Source organism: Cannabis sativa, chromosome 8, assembly GCF_029168945.1.
Source record: "Cannabis sativa cultivar Pink pepper isolate KNU-18-1 chromosome 8, ASM2916894v1, whole genome shotgun sequence".
Lineage (NCBI taxonomy): Eukaryota > Viridiplantae > Streptophyta > Magnoliopsida > Rosales > Cannabaceae > Cannabis > Cannabis sativa.
In genome coordinates this window covers 29,327,070-29,349,607 of record NC_083608.1, presented here as the reverse complement: position 1 = coordinate 29,349,607, position 22,538 = coordinate 29,327,070, and the positions used below count along the sequence as shown (strand labels likewise).

Sequence of the window (22,538 nt, the reverse complement as noted above, 5' to 3'; positions counted from 1 at the left end):
ATTAATTAGTTTACTGCATAACAACACACATCACTTCATGATCATGGTAGCGATAAATTACTATCTCTCCTATCATTCCTAAACAGTCAAAGTTTTCATCGGATCACACATATTTCCTCATGGGACTTGTACTCAATACTTTACTAATCATTGCTTCACACTGCTCATATTGCTTGAACAACATTAATACTAATAAATATTCCTCTATGTATCAATCAATCATATAGCTCTACTGGGCTATCTCTATTAATATCTACTCATAACATACTACAATCAACTTAACTCAGGCTTATTCTATATACATACTGGTAACGACATCAGATAACAATCAATCATATAACAAATAAATAATACTTACTACCAATGAGTCGAGCAAAGCCACGAGATCATAGATCCTCTAACCGTTCTAAAACACAAAGTCAATATACAAAACTTAACTTTTCAATTTGAAAAGAGAACCGATTCTTACCTCAAGTTCTTCCTCTTCAATGATTCACTACCTAGCTGCTAATAAGGTTAGAAACACTAGGTTCAGCTAAGAAATTCAAAGAAAATTAGTGATGGTGATGATAGGTTTCATCGCACAAAGAGCATGGAGAGGGTATCTTTTTTTTTTTTTTAAAAAAAAAACCTTTAACATATGATATAAAATTAAATAATAATAATAACAATACATATAATAATAATAAAGATAATGATAATAATAATAATATTACAATTTTATTAATAAAAGTTATTTTGACATTTCTTAGCCACTAAGAAATTTCTAACCTTAGGGTATTTAGTCAGCCCCGAGTACTCTAAAATACTCCGGTAATTCTATAAACAACTTATCTCAATAATCCCAACAATATCACTAACTAAAATTGTTGTGACATTGTTGGCCTTCGATCGATTCTCTAGGGTCTTTGGACCTGAAATTTTTTTTATTTCACAAATAACTTACATTATATCTATATATTCCCAATAAGTCTCCATAATTAATAAATTATGTTTAATTATCTACTTATAGCAAAATTTATAATTTATGTTAAATTAGGCTAGCAAGATCATAATCATACTCATTACTACCTAATTAACTCATAATATATAATAAACCCTAATTATTCATAATTAGGTTGTTGGGATATTACACCGAACCTCTACAAAAATAATGTGTCACTTTACTTTCTTGTTCTTATTGTGTACACGTGGTGATATCATACGACTTCGTTGTCGGTTGGCCAAATTTGAGATCAATATATAGGGACAAAATACCATCTTACATTTCAATGTATTTTATCCTTAAACACTTAGCTACTTGTAAATGATACTTTAGAAAACTAATGTAATTACCAAAATGAGCGATCTATCATTATTTCGTTTAGCCAAGCTCAAAAGAAACTATTGTTTCACTTCATAGAAGTTATAGATTCCATATCTATAATTAACGCTCCCACTCAGTTGCACTACCGAATTCTCAAGATGTAAGTATGGGCTAGTCCTACTAGTAAGCTGGTAACGAACAAGTCAAAGAACCCGTATAATACAATTAAGCTAAAACTTAACCATCTCAAGATTGAGATCAACTGATCTAAGAGCAACTAAGTGATATCGCCTTAAAAATTAAAGATATAATGGTAACTTTATGATATCTTTTTCACTATCAATATCGGTCGAGTTTGATGTATAGCTGATACATCCGATACAAGTTTACTTTGCTAATGCCTTAGAAAGGACATTCTAGTTATACAAGTGTAAGTAAACAATATCACTAATTATCACGTAAGTATAAATATACTGCACTGTTAAATCGTGAAACTAAATAGTTTGAAACAAATATTCATGTTTATTTTCTACTGTGTTGACAACATTATAATCGTGAATAACAACATGTTCAAAATTTAACAAAATTTATATATTAAACAATATATAATTATGAAAGGAATCATGTAAACCACGTAATATAAAATGATTTCTAATTTTTTATTAATTAGGAAATAAATTTATATTGAAATATATTTAATTTAAAGCTACAAATACTCAAAATACCGGAGAAAGGTTTACATTGCCATTGTAAATACTTGTTTGTATTTAAAAAAAGCCTTATGGAATATTTAAAAGGTTTATACAATTCATTTAATTATAAATAGAATTAAAGTAGAGATTTGTTTGAGATTTTTCCATTTTAAGAATGAGAAAAGAAGTAAAGTAGACCAAGAATAGCTTGCTAATAAGCTTGTTTAGTGATGTAATTGTTGTTTGTAGTGTTTGAATATTTGTGCAATAAATTTCTTACTTATTTATATATAAAAAAATTATTTAGGGCATAAAATTTTAACACACTTAAGTTAAGAGTGAGTGTATGTTTATATTCTTCTCTTTAATGGGTATTACTCATGTATGAGTATTTTATTCTTGACCATTGGATCAAATATCTAATTGTTGATATTTATAATCATTAATTAAATATTAAAAAATTAATATTTCCTATTTTGTTATTCTCTATATTCCTAAAATAGATAAAACTATTAATAGAAATAAAAAATTTATAAATGAAATTGTTATTTAAAAAATAAAACACACTAAAAAAAATTAGAAATTTTTACATCAAAAATATAAAATGATAATTTTATTTCCTAAATACCACTACACGGTAAACTAAACATTTATATCCTTCATCTTTATTTTATTACTATTTTACCACATGCACACTCTTCCCATGCATCAAACATCAATCAATCAACCATCCATCATTTTCCTTTCTTTTTTCCTTCTATTTTCCATTTCTTTTCAGTTTTTTTTTTTTAAAAAATTTAGTAACCTCCATTACACTCTTCCCATGCATCAAACATGTGTGTGATCACTATCAATCAATCAACCATCTATCATTTCCCTTTCTTTTTTTCTTTTTTTTTCCTTTTATTTTCCATTTATTTTCAGTTTTTTTTTTTAAAAAATTTAATAACCTCCATTGCTGAACATCTCCTCTCCACGATCCTCTACCATTTTCCCTCCTCTTTGTGTTCTTCAATTTTTCTTTAAATCCCAGTAACTGAATCCCATAATCGTTTTCCCTCTTTTTATTTCTTTCTCAATCCGTATATATATGGCTATTACCTGTTCTTCATCATCTCAATCCGTATATATATGGCTCAAGATGTTGCTGAAAAAAAAACGATAATATTGGTGGTGGTCTTCGAACTGAGCTTTGTTTACTGTTTCTTTTTAGTTTTCTCCTTTTTCTAGATTTTGTTGTATTTTGCATTTTTCTCAGTTTTGTGTATTTCGTTTGTGCTATTCTAGTTTTCCCCCATTTTTGAAATTTTTTCATATTCAACTTTTGTGGGTTTTGTGTTTATTTTTTTTTCTCATTTTGTAATAGTTTTTTCTTAGTTTTTTAATAGTGTAAACACCTTCTGTATGTATTTTTTTTAATATGTTTTTAATCTAGTTGTTTCCTGTCCATTTTTATATCATCAATGGGTAACAATGAGATTTATCATGGATGTTGATGTACTCAAAGAGTTCTTCCTGTATTTTAGTTTGTATACAGTTGTTTTGTAGTTTTATTATAGTTTTGCTACTTGCATATGTTATTTCATTATGAAACTAATATGCAACTATTTGCTCAAAAAACTTACTATGTATAACTACTATTTCTTATAGTCTCCGTTAAATTAAATTCCTGCATAATATATAAACTATCATAAAACGTTAATGCAACTATAAGGCAACCAAAACAAAAAAATAAACAGACTTATATGTAACTGGTTGTACCTTAATTCGATTTTATTCTTCTTATTGTGTTTTTAAAAAAATATATTTATATTGGAAACCAGTAATCAATCAAAATGCAACCGTATATAACGTAGATGTATTATTCATGAGGTTTTTTTTAAAAATTTTCACATCATATATTGTTTTGGATTTGGTGGGAGCTCCAGATCTGTTTGTTACAGATTTACGTTTCGTGCATATAGATTTTGATATTAAGGGGAGTTATTTTGATCGAATAAAACAGAAAACAAATGTGTAATTTCAGTTTCTTCACAGTTTTTCTAATTTTTTTTCGTCATTTTCTGTTTAGATCATTGCAGGTCTTATTTTCCAGTTGATTTAGCCAGAATTAATAGTTGTATTTTCCTCGTTTTGGTTTTTGCGGTTTTGAAACGATCGAGGTATTTTCATCTTCATGGTTCGCTCTGTACAGCTGAAGGCTTAGTGCATGTGGTATTTTTGTAAATATTTGTATGTGGACTGTATAAATGTTTAATGGGCCGGCCCAAAGTATTTTTGTAATTTTTTTTCTTTTTTGTATTTTTCTGTTTTTTTCCCAAAAAATTAACAAACTATTTTTTTTTTAATAAAAATCATTTTAAAGATTAAAAAGAAAAAAGTGTATATTTATCTTTTTTATAAAATTTATTCATACTAGAATTCTAAATTGCATTACTGAAAATAAAAAAAATAATAATTTTAAGCTTTAAACTGTAATACACATAAAATGTATAAGATTTTTTTTAAAACCTAAAATCTTTAATTTTATAATAATTAACAATTATTTATATGTTTTTATTTTTTTTTTTAAAATACTTGAGCTTACCAAATCTATAAGAACAAAACCAATGAAGAAAATTTTAACAAAAAAAAATGAAGGAAGAAAAAAGTGTCATAAACATTATTGAATAATGGCAATTGCCAACACAAGAAGTTCAGCACAAAAAATTATATTTGACCCCTAGACAAGATTATCATCTTCCAATCCTAAAAATATAAATAATGAACAACACCTCATTAGTTATTCTAGGAGAATGATTCATGGTAATATCAAAAAAATCATTGGATGGTAATAATATTTTTCTAACAATGATAGTCTAAGTAAGAACTAAGAAGTATTGTAGCGTTTTATTTTTAAGAATATGAATAATATTAAGACAATTGGATTCCACAATCAAGCTCCTATTCTTCTAATAAAAAAAAACACATTAATATACATGTAAATGATTTTTAGTTTTACAATAATAAATTATTAATAAACTCATAATTTCATAAAATAATAAAGTAGTAATTTTAATTAATTTTTAAAAATAATTTATAATTTTTTTTTTCAAATTATTAGTTGTAATTATTATTTCCAATTTTATAAGAAATAAATATAATTTTTTTTTAAAAAAATAATTTTTAGAAACTTGCCATAAAAAGGTTATTAGATTATTACCTTATTAATTTTTTTTTAGTTCGCATCAATAGGTATTACCCATTAAGAAGTGTTCCATATATTTTATTTATCTTCCTCAATTACTATTTTTATATATAATATATATGTGTTATAATATTTATTTAATCAATCTTTTATTTTTGTTTTATATTTTACAATAAAAGTATAATACATCATAATTTTTTTCCATTATAATAAAATATATTTTGTCGTCTTTAGTAATGAGATGAAATCAATGATTTATGAAATTAAATCTCTAAAGTCTTCACATCAATCGTACGTATTAACTAATAATACCGATCAAGTGATCAATCTTGACAATGTAGTGGAAGTTGATGAGAATAACTTACATAGAAATAAAATGTAGCTAATTCATCAGATTAAGAGTACTGATTTGCAACATTCACTTTAAATAATATTCATGTGTGTGCAGCAGTTGTTTAAGTTTCCAATATGTGTTTTGGTACTTTTCATTCCAATAAGTTTCCATTCATGAATGAATGGAATGAAAGGAATGAGCTGAAAATCGAAAGAGAAAGTTAAGTTAGAATGAGAGAAGTGATAGCTAGCAAGGGTTGTTTTTGTTTCTCATTTAGTTACTATCTATATATGTATAAATAGAGAAATATATAAAAAGTAATTAAGAGGAAAAGAAAAAGGATGGGGTGTTAGGAAAGAAGAGTTACACGAGGAGAGAAAGGGTGAGGATTCCGAGTGAGTGAAAGGATGATTACCATGTTTGGCAAAGGGGGAAAGAGGGAAGGAATCGTCCCATCCATACACATGCACTAACAAACAACTCTCCCTCTACCTATATATATAATTACTTTGTTGTTGGAAGTGACTTTTGAATTTTTCATTACACTTATTAGCTCATGTCTCTTTCCTTATTTCCCTCTTTGGCATTGCACCCACAAAAGAAGGAAATGGACGGCACTTCCTCTTTTATTCACTGTCTTTTCACTACTTTTTATATCTAATTCATTCAACCCCAATAAATAAATAATTTTTTTTTTATTTTTCTAAAAAAAAATAATTATCCTACAATAAAAACCCGAACCGCTTATGGTAATGGTACAATGTGAAAAACAAAATCTAAGTTATATAACTACATAAGCAGATAACTTCCTCTCGTGTGTTCATTAAATTAATTAGATATACTCATACACTAATCTCCACTCCATGACTTAATTTTTAGCTAATTCATAACTAGCTGTAAATTAATTAATTACTTGATTTACGTACCCTGTCCAACATTTTCAATCCAATAATGTGTATGTGTACTATATATACATTGTCTTAAGTAAAAAAAGTGTACTAAAAGACACTGCACGTATTAAAACACACTCATAAATTATTAACCCTGGCCCTTTTGACTGAAATAAAGAGAGATCTAAGTTCTAGTTGCACATGTAATGTGTGTGAGAGTTGAATTATTAAGAAGTATATATATAATATCATATTGTATAGATACAAATTATAATTGATGTACCGGCACGATCAAGTATAAGCTAGCTTTTGTTAATTCATCATAAATTAAACCCATTAATTAAGAAAACACTAAATATTTTCTGATCTGAATTTTATACAATTGTAATAGACAAGGGTATATTAGCTAGAGTGTTTACATATACATAATATAGTCTCTAAAATATCTATACAACTTCTGTGAAGGAAACAGAGAGTTCAAAACATATGTTTTCTATATATACTTGAATTCTATCACTACTAACAATTTACACAAATATATATTACAAATCATACATATGAATTATATGTCTTTCTCTAGATGATCTATGTCTCTCTTTTATACTTAGTATGGCATAATAAGGTTACTATTATTTTTAAAATTTGCTTTTGTAGCAGGGCTATGTAACAATCACATATTCCCACGCAATTAGCAAGAAAATGGTTTGTTTTTATATAAATATAGTCGCAGGAATAGCTAATAAAGCTGTTTACTTATAACTGTGGGGTCTGCAAAAACGCAGCTATATAGTAGTGCAGGGACAATGACCAGTATAGTAAGCCCTATATTTTTCTTTTTGACTCCATTCTTATATATATCTCAATTAATATGTATATATATATATATTAATTTAACTCATATTCGATCAGCCTCAGCCTCGTCCACTCTTATCATCACATGAAACCCTAATTAATTAATTAAAAAGCAGCTTCTCTGATCGATCTCTATGATCACCTTGGATTGCTACCATTATTTATTTGGGCAAACTCAGTAGCACCTTTCTCACTCTCACCATCTCATCAATATTCCTTCATAATATACTTTGAATAGTCTCATTTGTTTTGTGATCATCATGATGAACCAGGCGCACGAGGAGAAAGTGAACAACATGGAGTTCACTCCACCGTCCGATCATCTCTGCTACGTCCGATGCAACTTCTGTACCACCGTTCTTGCGGTAAACATATATAATCAATCCTACAACACAGATCAATTATGTATATATATATATCAATTATTGTTATATATTAAGTATATATATCTAATTAGCGCCTTTGGACCTCAATGCATGTATATATCGTAGTATAGTAATTGATATAAATCAAGATATATCAGTTAAACATTAAGGTATTGGTAAATATTGCAATTATTATTGGTGAGGAATATTACAAGTTACTTAGATTGTCAGAGAAATATCCCAACTTGTTTTTGTTTATTTATTATTGTTAATTGTTAGTTAGTGAATTAATAAGGATAAGCCAAAAAAAGAACTCATGTGATTTTTGTGTGTGGATAATCTCCAAAACGTGTGTATGTTTTGTTTTTTCTTATTTTAGTTGTAGTGATAAGAGAGAGATAGAGAAGGGTTTTATTAGATATGATTTTGGTACATGATGAGTTTATTTTATAAATTTATATTAACACAGTAACATATTATTTTATTCTATGGGGTGTACATGCTAGGTTGCTCTTCCATACAAGCGTTTCCTGGACACAGTGACAGTGAAATGTGGTCACTGCAGTAACCTTTCCTTTCTTAGCACCAGACCAACTCCACTCCAACCTCATCAATTTCTCGATCAATATCCCTTGATGACTCATCTTCCGGTTATTACTATTCTTAAGCTTCTACTTCTTCATCACCATTACACACACATTTATACTGATCTATATATATATATATAGAATGTATATCATTGTTTGTATACATCCACTTATTTTGTTAGATATATATAAATAAAATAAAAATTAAAGGAGTGAAATGCATGATATGAAGGGGTTTTGCAATAATGATCATTTGAGGAAGGGTTCATCATCAGGATCCAGCCCATCCAGTACCACGTCTGGCGATCCAATGTCCTCAACAGGAGCTCCCTTTGTTGTTAAACGTAAGGCTACTAATATGGTTACTATATATATATATGTGTAAATTTATATTTGGTACTTTGACAAATTATAAATTAAATATAAATATACATTATAATAATTGTTTTGCAGCTCCTGAGAAGAAGCACAGGCTACCTTCAGCTTACAATAGATTCATGAAGTAAGGAGATATTGAGAGAGACATTTTATTAAACTTATAAAACAATTAGTAACGTTAATGAATTGATTATATATGAACTTGTACTTAAGTTATAGTGTATATACATATTGTTATTATACCTGATATATTATATATATATGTCCCCCAGAGAGGAGATTCAACGCATCAAATCGGCCAATCCTGAGATTCCACATAGGGAAGCTTTCAGCGCTGCAGCCAAGAATGTAAGTTAATTGGACGTTCTATCAAATTTAAATATTGATGATATATCACAGATTCTTAAAAAGTATGTTTTTCCATGCAAATATACTGGTTCTACATGTATAATCTATTAATTAATAATTTTTAGTTTTTATATCACAATTAAGATATATACACTACACTGATCATCATAAAAATATCATGAGCACTCTCGTACTTTCAAATAATATAATATTATATATATAATATAATAAGTCTGGCTACTAACATCATATTTTAATCTAAAGTGGGCTAGGTACATTCCTCATCCGCCTGCTGGATCAGTTTCGGGAAGCAACAAAAGGGTATAATTTTTTTTTCTTTTTTTTTTTGATTAATTTGATTTTAATATAAATATTAATGATCTTTTCAATTGGCTCAGATTTTGCAGCAATGAGAAGTTGTCTTAAATCTCATCATTGCATGGAGATTCAAATAAATGGGACCATATATATATGTAATATATGTGGAGATCGAGCACTTTCAGCCCACAAGTTAACTAGCTAGGTTCATGAAGAGAGCACTGCATTTGATGTGTTTCTCAAATGTATGTTTTGGACTTTGGTTTTATGTTTTATTAATTTTCCTACTGAACTTAATCTTAGAGGTACTTTTATTGAAACTATTAATTAGCTTATTATTAATTCCCACTACTCTATTAATTAATTAAATAATATGGATGTGAAGTCTTGCTCTTTGCTCTTGTAAGTATCTCCATATATAGCTAGCTTCTTATGTTCATAATTATCAAAATCATACTCTCAAAATAGAATTGGATTAGTTTGTTTGATTATTAACTAAAAAAAATTCAAATAAATTAATTTCCTCATGAATTTAGGTTGAGAGTAAACACATATATTTTTTTTAATCAAGAAAGGAATTCATTAATAAAACAAACAAATTTAGCACTGGAGCCTCACATTTTAAATTTAGGTAAAAATGATTTGATAAAACTCAGCTCAATTTGTTATGAGTTAGAGTGCTTTCATTAAATACGCAATGCACATTACAAAAGGGGTGAGCCAAACGACTCTATCAGTTAGACACAATTGTCAAAGAAATATTTTAACAACTTGATATTCTAATGATTACACAATCACAGATTATAACAGAATTGGACATGTCAACAATCCGTGCCAATAATTTAAGAGGTGCTAGAGTAGTGTGCAAGGAAGGAACACAAGAATTGGGGACTGATTTGCTATTCCTTAACATCTCCCTTCAAATGAAAGGGTGAGATTCTCACACCAAGTATGTCAATGAGGAAAGTAAAAACAATAGTATTTGTATCTATGGCTATAATTTCGGTTACACCAATCCATATAAATTGTTAATATGTCACTTAAAAATCGAAGCAAATAGCTCTTTTCGTAGTAGTGTTGGCAGAATCACTCCTTGTAATGATGATATCATCTACAAAGATTAGCACAAGTTGAATACATTTTTCTTATTTGTAAAAGAATAATGAAGTGTTAGATTTAGATTTTCTAAAATTCCATTTCAACAAGGTATCTTTTAATTTATCAAACCATGTTCTAGGTGTTTGTTTCAAGCCATAGAATGATTTGTTCAGTTTGTAAACATAATCTTCTTTGCCTTTTTTCTCATAGCCTTGAGGTTGTACCATAAACACATTCTCTTCCAGAACTCCATTCAGAAAGGCATTATTAATTTCCAATTGCATTATGTCACAGTCTCTTGATATAGCAAAAGTGAGCACAATTCTCACAGTTGCAGCCTTTATTACTGGACTAAAAGTCTCACCATATTCAGTACCTAGTATTTAATGGAATCCTTTGGCCATAAGTCTGGATTTGTACCTTTGAAAGGTTACATCAGCATTCATCTTTACTCTAAAAACTCACTTAGGTTCATGTGACTTGAATAAGGAACCAACATCCATGTCTTGTTTCTTGTTAAAGCAACAACTTCATAATCCATAGCATTTGATCAGCCTGGATGTTGCAGGGCTGCTTCCACACTATAAGGTTTAGTATCATCAAGAGAAGTTGTCACATGGCTCAATAAATCCAAGGTTTAAATATGTAAGCCTTATCTCTAGTCACCATGGTGTTAGAGATATTATTACAATGGAAGATAAATCAAGGTATTACAACTCTATTGCAATATAATACAAGGACCAACAAAGAGATTAAATAAATATTACAGCAACATAATATACAATATATATACACTATATATATTATATATAAGAAATGTAGAAGAAGATAAGAACACATGTAATATAATATATATATATATAAGAGAATAATATATATGTATACACTCACTCACAACCTTGAGTGTAGATTAGTGGGGATCACCATGACTTGAACAAGGTATTACACCTTTGGCCAAAAGCTTATTTTTCCCCTATCTCTAAGCACTAAGGGAACTCTCTAGGAAATAGCTTTGGGAATTATCAAGCCTTTTAGGGTTTTCTAGCAAAGTGCTTTCTTGATAGAAAACTTCTCTTCTTACCCTCAAATGAGCACCATAGACCTCCTTTATATAGTGTTTAGGATATCACCATTTGAAATTCAAAATTCATAAGTCATAACCTCCATGAATGTTATGGACTCAATAAAGATATGTAACTCATGCACACCATAACTCCTATAGAGTTAAGAATTTCAAATTAAGATGTGTAACATCTTTTTGCACTCTTAATTTTGGTGATAATGGTGGAGGTTACTCATAGTAACAAGTAACTCCCCAAATATTACAAAAAGATGACAACTAATATACATTGTCATATGTTACATTTTATTAGTTTATTACATATATTTAATCTATATATTAAATTATTATAAATAATATAACACATGGGATGGGTGACTAGAGCAGGTGGATAAGCAGGCTATTGAACATCAGTAGTTGAGGATTGAGAGAATAGAGATGGTTGGTTCAGGAGCTTGAACATGAAACTGATCAAGGTTTATATCAGAACCATGATGATCATACTAGACAAAATCATAGTATATTTCCCATGCAATACCTAAAGAAAAACTGGAGGCAAGTGAGCCAGGGTCCTGTGAAGATGACAAAGGAGTTGTTGGATGTACTTCATGAAGTGCTTGAGTGTCAATATTAGCTGTAGAAGAGTAAGATTCATGATCTGAAATAGAAGTCCGTAGGAGTGACCAGAAGTAACTATGAATCACAATAAGTTAAGGAGCTTCAAAATTATTAAAAAAAACATTAGTACAAAACTGGGCATTCCTGTCACTCCTCAACATATTTTTTTGGAAACTATTGCTAATAAAATTAAATGAGTATTTTAAACTGTCAGGAAAAATTAGGTATTCCCGACAGCTTAGAACACTCACGAGGCTATCCGCGGCAATTTTTAAGAGTTTAATGCAATTTTTTAAATGAAGAATACCTGACGATTTTAAACCGTCGGGTGTTCCCCAACTATTATAAAGCTATAATTTTGATCTAGCAACTTCATTTTCTCTTGCCATGAAAGAAAACAAAAACCCTCTCTCTCTCTCTCTCTCTCTCTCTCTCTCTCTCTCTCTCTCTCTCTCTCTCTCTCTCTCTCTCTCTCTCTCTCTCTCTCTCTCTCTCTCTCTCTCTCTTGTTCTCTTAGACGAATGCCCTACCACAACCCACCACAACCACCTCTTGTTCTCACTCCCTCTTGTTCTCACTCTGTCCGTCTCTCGATCTCTCTCACTCCCTCACGATCTCTCAATCGATCTCTCCCTCTGCTGCCCCCGGCGATGCCACCTCCGCCGACCCTTACCGGTCTCGATCTCTATCTCACAAGGTATATATATAAATTTATTTATTTATTTAAATACTTATTTATTTATATTTATATATTTATTTATTTACATATACATTTATTTATGTATATGCTTAGGTAAAAAAATTAAAGTGTTTTAAAAAATTTAATGTGTATTAATGTTAGTTGTTATTATAAAAATTTTAATGTGTAAAAAATATTTGGAAAATAGTTTTAGAATAGAAAAGATTTAGGTTTAGCTAAAAAGTTTATTTATTTAATTTGTTATTGTAAAATTTAATTAGTTATTTTAATTTAGCCTTGGTAAAATTATAAATTTTTATTAGTAAAAATAATTGCATAATTTAGGTAAATAGATGTTTTAGTACAAGTTTAGTATAGTTATGGAAAAAAAGTTTACTATAATATAGGTAAAAAAAAGTTTACTTTAAGGTTTAATTTATATTTATGTAATAAATTTAATTTTAATTAGTTTGATTTAATTAATTAATTGTTAATTTTGTGTAGGTTTTTATTTGTGGTGATATTGTTTGAAAAATTTTGGGACGCTATATTAGAATTGGTAAGTGTTAACACAGATTTTTATTAACTAAAAAAATATTAGCATTTTTTGTAATAAATAAATTACAGAATTAATTATAGCAATAAATAGACATCAAGAAATTTTAAACGTGATTTTGAAGTTAACTCTTCATAATCCCCCAGTCCATCTTATTAGGGGTGATCTTTGGAATGCAAAATACAATAATATTAGTAGTAATAATATATTGATTTTTCTCTCTAGAGTGGTCGTTCCTTTTACCTTGGGTTTTGTCCCTATTTATAGATGTGTAGGGTGATAATTATTTCTTTAGAATCTATTCATTCATAATTACTAATGAAACGTGGACATTCCCCACGTTTCATTATTATGCATTTGAAATAATATTAAATAACTACTCTTTCGTCTTTATCATAGATTGTTATGCTAACTGTGTTGGATTATTCTTATTGAATATATATTATCCTTCTTTACTGTCTTTGTAGGGAAAATAATGAGTGTAGAGATACAATGCTTCTCGTAGTTCTCTCCTTTCATTTTGGAAGGTATTAGCTGTTATATTATTTATTATATAATATAATGTTTAAGATTAAAATTGTGATATGTTATATATATTATTACATATAATATAATTGGGAATTATATGCATGTAATAATCACAATATTATGTGATTGGGAGTTACATATAGTTGTAACATATAAGAGGTGGAGTTAATATTTTGTAACTTCCACATGATCACTAATTAAGTGTGTAAATAGTGGTTACACAACTTAATTTTTGAAATTCAAAAACTATAATTCAAATATAGTTGTTGGGGATTGAATTTTATCATTTATAATGTGTATAAGTGATATAAAATAAAGTGGGAATGGTTTGGAATATGTTGGAGTGTTATTTGCAAAAGCTGAAAAATTTAGTAACTAGTAACTAGTTACTATTTTTTTCAGCATTAATAGTATAACGTTTTTTGCTATTGGGATGGCTTTGAACAACTCCCATAACCTCTAAATCACCCATTTAATCCCATTTACACCCCATTAAGAAATGGTAACAGCCATTGGGTGTGTGATGTTTGAATTTCAAAGTTTGTGATCCTAAACACTATAAATAGAGGTCTTGGTTCACCCTTTGAGACATACTCTTCTCTTCTATCTTTCAAACACAAAGCTAGAGAGTTCTAAGGCTTGATAATTCCTAGAAGTATTTCCACAAAGCCCTAAGTGTTTCATAGAGGGGGAAATAATCTTCTTGGACAAAGGTGTAGAAACTTTGTTCAAGCTTTTGGTGATCCCCATCTCCACTTTGGGTGTTTGTTCTTCTTTCTTATTTTGTTCTATTCTCAAGTTTTATATTGTTTTCTTGTCCTCCTCTAAATTCTCCTATATATCATATATTTATATATTGATTATATAGTATTATATATATTTTATATACATACTATATATACTCTCTTTATATCTCTACTATATATCATCTATTATATATATATTCTATATCATATATATATATACTCTATTATATATATCCAATATCATATATATACTCTATTATATATATATTCTATATCATATATATATACACTATTATTTATATATGCTTTTATATAGTTTATATTTACTTGTATCTTTGAGTTTTGAGTTGTAACTCTTTTCTTTTATTTGTATTTTGTGCTTTGGGATTGTAACTCTTTATTTAATATATTGTCCTTGTAATATTTTGTTTAGAGTTGTAATTGTCTTAGTCTTTATTCATCTTATTTTTATTCTTCCATTGTAATCTCTCTATTTTTTCTAACAATCAAGAAGATTAATTTTTTTGTTTTCAATGGAAGGAGAAACTATCAAGATGATGAACCAAGACTTGGTGAGATTGGACCGCTTTGATGGCACCAATTTCACAAGGTGGCAAGACAAGGTGAGGTTCCTCCTAACCACACTCAAGATTGCCTATATTCTTGAGTCTACCTTGGAGCCCTTACCCGCACCTACCGACAAGGATACCGATGAGGTCAAGGCACAAAGGAAAAAGAGAGAAGATGACAATCTTCTATGTAGAGGACACATCCTCAACTCACTCTCGGATAGGCTTTATGACCTATACACCGACACTAAGGATGCCAAAGAAATTTGGGATCACCTTGAAAAGAAATTCAAGGCCGAGGAGGAAGGTACCAAGAAATTTTTAATTTCTCAATATTTTGATTTAAAATTTCTTGATGGTAAACCTCTTTTACCTCAAATTCATGAGTTGCAAGTTATTGTTAATAAATTAAAAGTGCTCAAAATTGAACTTCCCGAGGCATTCCAAGTTGGTGCAATAGTGGCAAAATTGCCACCATCTTGGAAGAATTATAGGAAGAGAATCCTTCATAAAAATGAGGATTACTCTTTGGAAGAAATCCAAAAACATATTCGAATCGAGGAGGAATCGATATGTAGGGATAAGCTTGTGGAGGGGTCTAATGAAGAGACTTCCAAAGCAAATGCAACTTCCAAAGTTCCTAATAAGAACAAGGGAAATACCAAAAAGGGTAATAACTTGGGTCCAAAGTCTAAACCAAACCAATTCAAAGGTGGAAAAGGTCCATGTTTTGTGTGTGGCAAACTTGGACACTATGCTAAGGATTGTAAGCATAGAAAAGACTTTAAGGGACCCAAAGTAAATGCTATCGAGGAGGATATCATTGCTACTCTTAGTGAGGTGAATTCCGTGCAAGGGAAAGTGAAGGGATGGTGGTATGATACATGTGCCACCGTTCATGTCACATATGACAAATCATTGTTCAAAACCTTTGAAGAGTCAAAGGGTAACCATGAGATCCAAATGGGCAATGAGGTCAAATCAAAGGTACTAGGCAAAGGTACCATTGATGTGTTTTTCACCTCTGGTAAAAAGTCACATTGGTGAATGTGCTTTATGTGCCCGACATGAATAGAAACTTGATTAGTGGTGACTTACTTGGAAAGCCCGGCATTAAGGCCGTTTATGAATCCGGTAAGCTCATACTTACCAAGTCTAATGTATTTTTGGGCAAGGGGTACTCTTGTGAGGGAATGGTGAAATTGTGCACCAATGATGTAACTTTTAATGTTAGCAATAATAAAGCTTCTAGTTCCACTTATATGATTGAGCATGATTCTTTATTTTTGTGGCATCTTAGATTAGCTCATATTGGTTTTTCTACTATGAAAAGAGTTAAAAAATGTGGCATGATTGATTGTGATATAAGGAATTATGGTAAATGTGAAACTTGTGTAAAAGCAAAGATGATTAAAAAACCTTTTCCAAATGTTGTGAGAAATTCAAAATTGTTAGATTTAATTCATAGTGATTTATGTGAATTAAATGGTATTCTAACTAGAGGTGGTAAAAGGTATTTTATTACTTTTATTGATGATTATAGTAGATATACTTATGTATATTTGTTAAAGCAAAAAGATAAGGCCTTTGGTGCTTTTAAGATTTTCAAAGCGGAGGTTGAAAATCAACTTAACATGAAAATAAAAGTGTTGAGAAGTGATAGAGGAGGTGAATACTTCTCTAATGAATTTACTCATTTTTGTGAGGAAAATGGTATAATTCATGAGAGTTCGGCACCACATACACCACAACAAAATGGTGTAGCCGAAAGGAAGAATAGAACATTTCTTGAAATGGTCAATTCTATGATAGTGTACTCTAAGTTGAACAACAACTTATGGGGGGAGGCACTTTTAACCGCATGTCATATTCTTAATAGAATACCTATGAAGAAAAATGACATGTCTCCATATGAGTTATGGAGAGGAAGAAAACCAAATATTGGTTACTTCAAAGTGTGGGGGTGTCTTGCTTATTGTAAGAAGACCGAACCAAATAGAACCAAGTTGGGTTCAAGGGCCATAAAATGTGCATTTGTTGGTTATGCCAACAATAGTAAGGCATATAGGCTATTGGATGTGGAATCCAATGTTGTAATTGAATCTAGAGAAGTAGAATTTTTTGAGAATAAGTTGTATGAGGACAACTCTCAAAATTCTACACCTCTAGGTGAGAATATTTTATATAAAAATAATTCTCAAGCTTCTACTTCTAAAAGAGGATCTCAAGAGGAGAATTCTGCTAAAGTTGTAGAACAACTCATTGAACCTAGGAGAGGTCAAAGGGTGAGAAAAGAGAAAAGTCTAAATAAGGTTGAAATAGATTCTCAATTAATTTCTTTCTATGTGGTAGAAGGAACTAGAGAAGAAGTAATAAGGAAAATTCCTTTAATACTTATTATTGAGGATGATCCTAAGACTTTTCTAGAAGCCATGCAATCTAGAGATAGTGCATTTTGGAGAGAAGCAGTTGATGATGAGATGGACTCAATTCTCTCCAATGACACCTATGAAGTTGTGGATCTTCCGCAAGGATGCAAAGCAATTGGGTGTAAGTGGATATTTAGAAAGAAATATCACACTGATGGCTCTATACAAACCTTTAAAGCTAGGTTAGTAGCTAAAGGTTTTAGGCAAAAGGAGGGTATTGATTATTTTGATACTTATGCTCCTGTTGCTAGAACAACTACCATAAGGGTGTTGTTTGCATTGGCTTCATTACACAACTTGTATGTTCATCAAATGGATGTAAAAACGGCATTCCTAAATGGTGACCTTGATGAGGAGGTCTATATGGAACAACCCGAGGGGTTTGTCTTACCAAACAATGAACATAAAGTGTGTAAGTTGAAGAAATCCTTATATGGATTAAAGCAAGCTCCGAAACAATGGCATGTCAAGTTTGACAATGCTATTCTTTCAAATGGCTTTAGGCATAATAATGGAGACAAGTGTTTGTATTCAAAAACTTGTAAAAATTATGTGATAATTGTTTGCCTATATGTGGATGACATGTTAATCCTTAGTGATAACATGAAAGGAATAGAAGAAACTAAGAGGTTTCTTTCTTCAGCTTTTAAAATGAAAGACCTTGGAGAAGTGGATACTATTTTGGGTATCAAAGTTACAAGGCATAGTGGGGGTTTTGCTTTAGGGCAAGCACACTATATTGAGAAAGTGTTGAATAAGTTTAGCCATATAAAGGTTAAAGAGGCCAACACACCATTCGATCATAGTAAACCACTAGTTAAAAATAGTGGTAGAGCAGTGGCTCAATTGGAGTATGCAAGTGCTATAGGGAGCTTTATGTACGCTTCCCAATGTACAAGGCCCGATATATCATTTGCGGTGAGTAAACTTAGTAGGTTTACTAGTAATCCAAGTGTGGATCATTGGAAGGCAATAGGGAGAGTTTTGGGTTATCTAAAGAAAACCAAAAACCTATGCCTTCACTACTCCAAATTTCCTTCAATTTTAGAAGGATATACTGATGCAAGTTGGATAGCCAACCTTGGGGATAATTTGTCCACAACTGGTTGGGTATTTACCCTAGGTGGAGGGGCGGTTTCTTGGGGGTCCAAGAAACAAACTTGCATTTCTCATTCCACAATGGAAGCGAAGTTTATAGCTCTACCACGGAAAGAGGCCGAATGGTTAAGAGATCTCTTAATTGAGATTCCAATTATTAAAGAGGATGTATCTACAATATCGATACATTGTGATAGCCAAGCAACATTGGCTAGAGCATATAGTGGAGTATATAATGGGAAGTCTAGACATATTAGTCTAAGACATGGATATGTAAGTGAGTTGATTCAAAGAGGAGTCATCTCAATATCCTATGTGAGATCAAGTGAAAACTTGGCGGATCCGTTTACGAAGCCACTAACTAGAGATTTAGTGGAAAAGACTTCTAAAGGGATGGGACTAAAACTCCCTAAACCGGTACACAATTGAGGGTAACCTATCTTAATACTAGTAACTTTACTAGTGTTAGGTTCAATAGGTAAGAACAAATCAATGTGTGAACAAATGTGATAAGTACTATATGTCCCATCCTATAAAGTTGTGAAGTACTTAGTGAGTTACCAATTTGAGGGTTAGACTTTTAAAAGTCTTTAATAGAATTCAGTTTGGAAAACAAGTATTTTGGTAACAAATACTGTAAGAATTCTACCTATATTGACCTGAGGGTGGTGCCGCCCTAAATGAGAAATAGGGAGTATATTTTCTCAACAAGGTAAATGAATGGAATGTGCACAAGGCCATTAACAGTGCAAAGCGAGACATGAGGTCTTGGGTGAACCTAGCAAAGGTGTGTGTGTCATTACCGTTTTATTATAAAGAAAAGTTGGTTCAATGCTTTGTCAACCAAATTTTCAATAAAATTTGTGATGATTACACTATGGTTAAGTTCAAGTTGAAAAACACTTAACTTTATGCACTTAAGAAAGGACTCTATAGAGAGTGTTGATTTATTCAATCAAAGTGGGGGATATATGAGATATTTGATTGATTAAATAAAGTGTTACAATGAGGTATCACAAATTTTAATCTAGTGGGGGAATGTTATATTATTTATTATATAATATAATGTTTAAGATTAAAATTGTGATATGTTATATATATTATTACATATAGTATAATTGGTAATTATATGCATGTAATAATCACAATATTATGTGATTGGGAGTTACATATAGTTGTAACATATAAGAGGTGGAGTTAATATTTTGTAACTTCCACATGATCACTAATTAAGTGTGTAAATAGTGGTTACACAACTTAATTTTTGAAATTCAAAAACTATAATTCAAATATAGTTGTTGGGGATTGAATTTTATCATTTATAATGTGTATAAGTGATATAAAATAAAGTGGGAATGGTTTGGAATATGTTGGAGTGTTATTTGCAAAAGCTGAAAAATTTAGTAACTAGTAACTAGTTACTATTTTTTTCAGCATTAATAGTATAACGTTTTTTGCTATTGGGATGGCTTTGAAAAACTCCCATAACCTCTAAATCACCCATTTAATCCCATTTACACCCCATTAAGAAATGGTAACAGCCATTGGGTGTGTGATGTTTGAATTTCAAAGTTTGTGATCCTAAACACTATAAATAGAGGTCTTGGTTCACCCTTTGAGACATACTCTTCTCTTCTATCTTTCAAACACAAAGCTAGAGAGTTCTAAGGCTTGATAATTCCTAGAAGTATTTCCACAAAGCCCTAAGTGTTTCATAGAGGGGGAAATAATCTTCTTGGACAAAGGTGTAGAAACTTTGTTCAAGCTTTTGGTGATCCCCATCTCCACTTTGGGTGTTTGTTCTTCTTTCTTATTTTGTTCTATTCTCAAGTTTTATATTGTTTTCTTGTCCTCCTCTAAATTCTCCTATATATCATATATTTATATATTGATTATATAGTATTATATATATTTTATATACATACTATATATACTCTCTTTATATCTCTACTATATATCATCTATTATATATATATTCTATATCATATATATATATATACTCTATTATATATATCCAATATCATATATATACTCTATTATATATATATTCTATATCATATATATATATACACTATTATTTATATATGCTTTTATATAGTTTATATTTACTTGTATCTTTGAGTTTTGAGTTGTAACTCTTTTCTTTTATTTGTATTTTGTGCTTTGGGATTGTAACTCTTTATTTAATATATTGTCCTTGTAATATTTTGTTTAGAGTTGTAATTGTCTTAGTCTTTATTCATCTTATTTTTATTCTTCCATTGTAATCTCTCTATTTTTTCTAACATTAGCGAGGTGGTTCCTTCAATGCTTAAAGAGCGAGATGAACGAATGTTGCAGTCATTCTTTGAACATACGAGTAGGTGGATCAGTTAGTTGCGAGCTCTTACTCACAAGTATGTGGGTCAATTAGTTGCGAGCTCTTACGAGTATGTGGGTCAATGAGTTGCAAGCTCTTTGTTTACTTGTCCTGAACAACTTTCATTATGTATTCTGTTCATCCCGAGATGGACTTGTTGTCTTACCAATCTTATTTGTTAATAGTTATTATTCTTATCTTGCTTTTGTCTATATGGTAGCAAGTTTAAATATTTCTATCAACTGTGATTCTTGAGGCGAGTTATTTATTGTGCACGAGTTATCAACTATGAATGCTAGATTATGGCATGAGCTTTGCCTGATTAGGCAATGTGACATATAGATGTTAGGCTAGACTATAAACTTGTTTGATTAGGAAATGTGATATATATGTGAATGTCAGGCTATGGCATGAATTTGCTTGAGTATGCAATGTGATATGTGGAAACTGGTATTCAGGTTGTGCCTGTGAGGCAACCGTTATAAATTCATGACTATAAACTAAAATTGTTGTTAGGTTTCTTCCTATCAGCGATCCTAATTAGGCATGGGCGGCAGTGACATGTGAGTGCCAAGCTATGGCACAGACTGAAACCGTTATTAAGTTTTTTCCTGTCAGTGATGCTTGTTTAGGCACACACGGCAGTGACATGTTAGTGTCGAGTTGGGGCACAGGCTCGCCTATTTAGGTGATGCATTCTTGTCGAGGATCCTGATTAGGCATGGGCGGCAGTGACATATAGGTGCCAGACTATGGCACAAGCTCGCCTAGCTAGGCGAAGCGATATATTGGTGGCAGGTTGTGGCAAAAGCTCGTCTGGTTAAACGATGCAATACATTGGTGCCTGATTGTGGTACGGACTCATCTGATTAGTTGATGAAACGACATTATGTATGATGCCAGATCATAATATGGAATTTCTTAATTAGGCAATGCAATATATGATTATTTTTATTTCCATGCATATGGCTAGTTATATTATCTAATTTTAAATGTTATTGTTTAATTATTCTATAATAGTGAATTGAATAATTAGTTATTCCATGTATTATCTCTTATTACTTTTCTTGCTGAGTCCTTGTGACTCACGGGTGCTCTGTGGTGCAGGTGAAGACAAAGAAAAGCTAGAACAGCCATGATGTGACAATTTTCTCCACCAATGTACATATTGACCCTACTGGCCTGCGAGCCAAGTTGGCAGGAGTTGTTATTGGGTTGTTTTTGCCATGTATTTTGATTTAGTATTTTGACTTTTTGTAAAAAAATGTACGACAGGGATTCCCAAAACATATATTAGTGTCTTTATGATGTCTGTTTTTAGCGTTTTATTTTAGTGAAATTTTTAATATTATAATAGATTTTAATAATTAATTATTTTATTAGTACTAAACTAGTTTATAAAATCACACATGTGGCGTACCTATAAGATAGGGCCATACTATAGAATTAACTCTAGAATTAGACAAATTAAAGGGAAGAGAATGATCTTTGCCAAATTGACAAGCATCACAAAAATTTCTCATTTTATTCTTGAAATTTTT

At 30.4% G+C, this 22,538-nt stretch overlaps 1 protein-coding gene across 1 annotated transcript; it reads left to right on the top strand.

Annotated features, from left to right (window-relative positions):
* Positions 1-6,937: 6,937 nt before the first annotated feature.
* LOC115699020 (protein CRABS CLAW) lies at positions 6,938-9,638 on the top strand. The gene is made up of 8 exons (XM_030626229.2): positions 6,938-7,224; positions 7,534-7,626; positions 8,133-8,276; positions 8,446-8,557; positions 8,667-8,715; positions 8,864-8,939; positions 9,204-9,260; positions 9,338-9,638. The coding sequence occupies exons 1-8, from the start codon at positions 7,213-7,215 to the stop codon at positions 9,350-9,352; spliced, it is 558 nt and encodes a 185-aa protein (XP_030482089.1). The 5' UTR covers positions 6,938-7,212; the 3' UTR covers positions 9,353-9,638.
* Positions 9,639-22,538: the final 12,900 nt, after the last annotated feature.

Bases quoted from the DNA above. Each gene is read 5' to 3' on its own strand.
- LOC115699020 (XM_030626229.2), top strand. The intron at 8,277-8,445 runs GTTATTACTATT...CATGATATGAAG, and splicing joins CCTTGATGACTCATCTTCCG to GGGTTTTGCAATAATGATCA. The intron at 8,716-8,863 runs GTAAGGAGATAT...TATGTCCCCCAG, and splicing joins GCTTACAATAGATTCATGAA to AGAGGAGATTCAACGCATCA.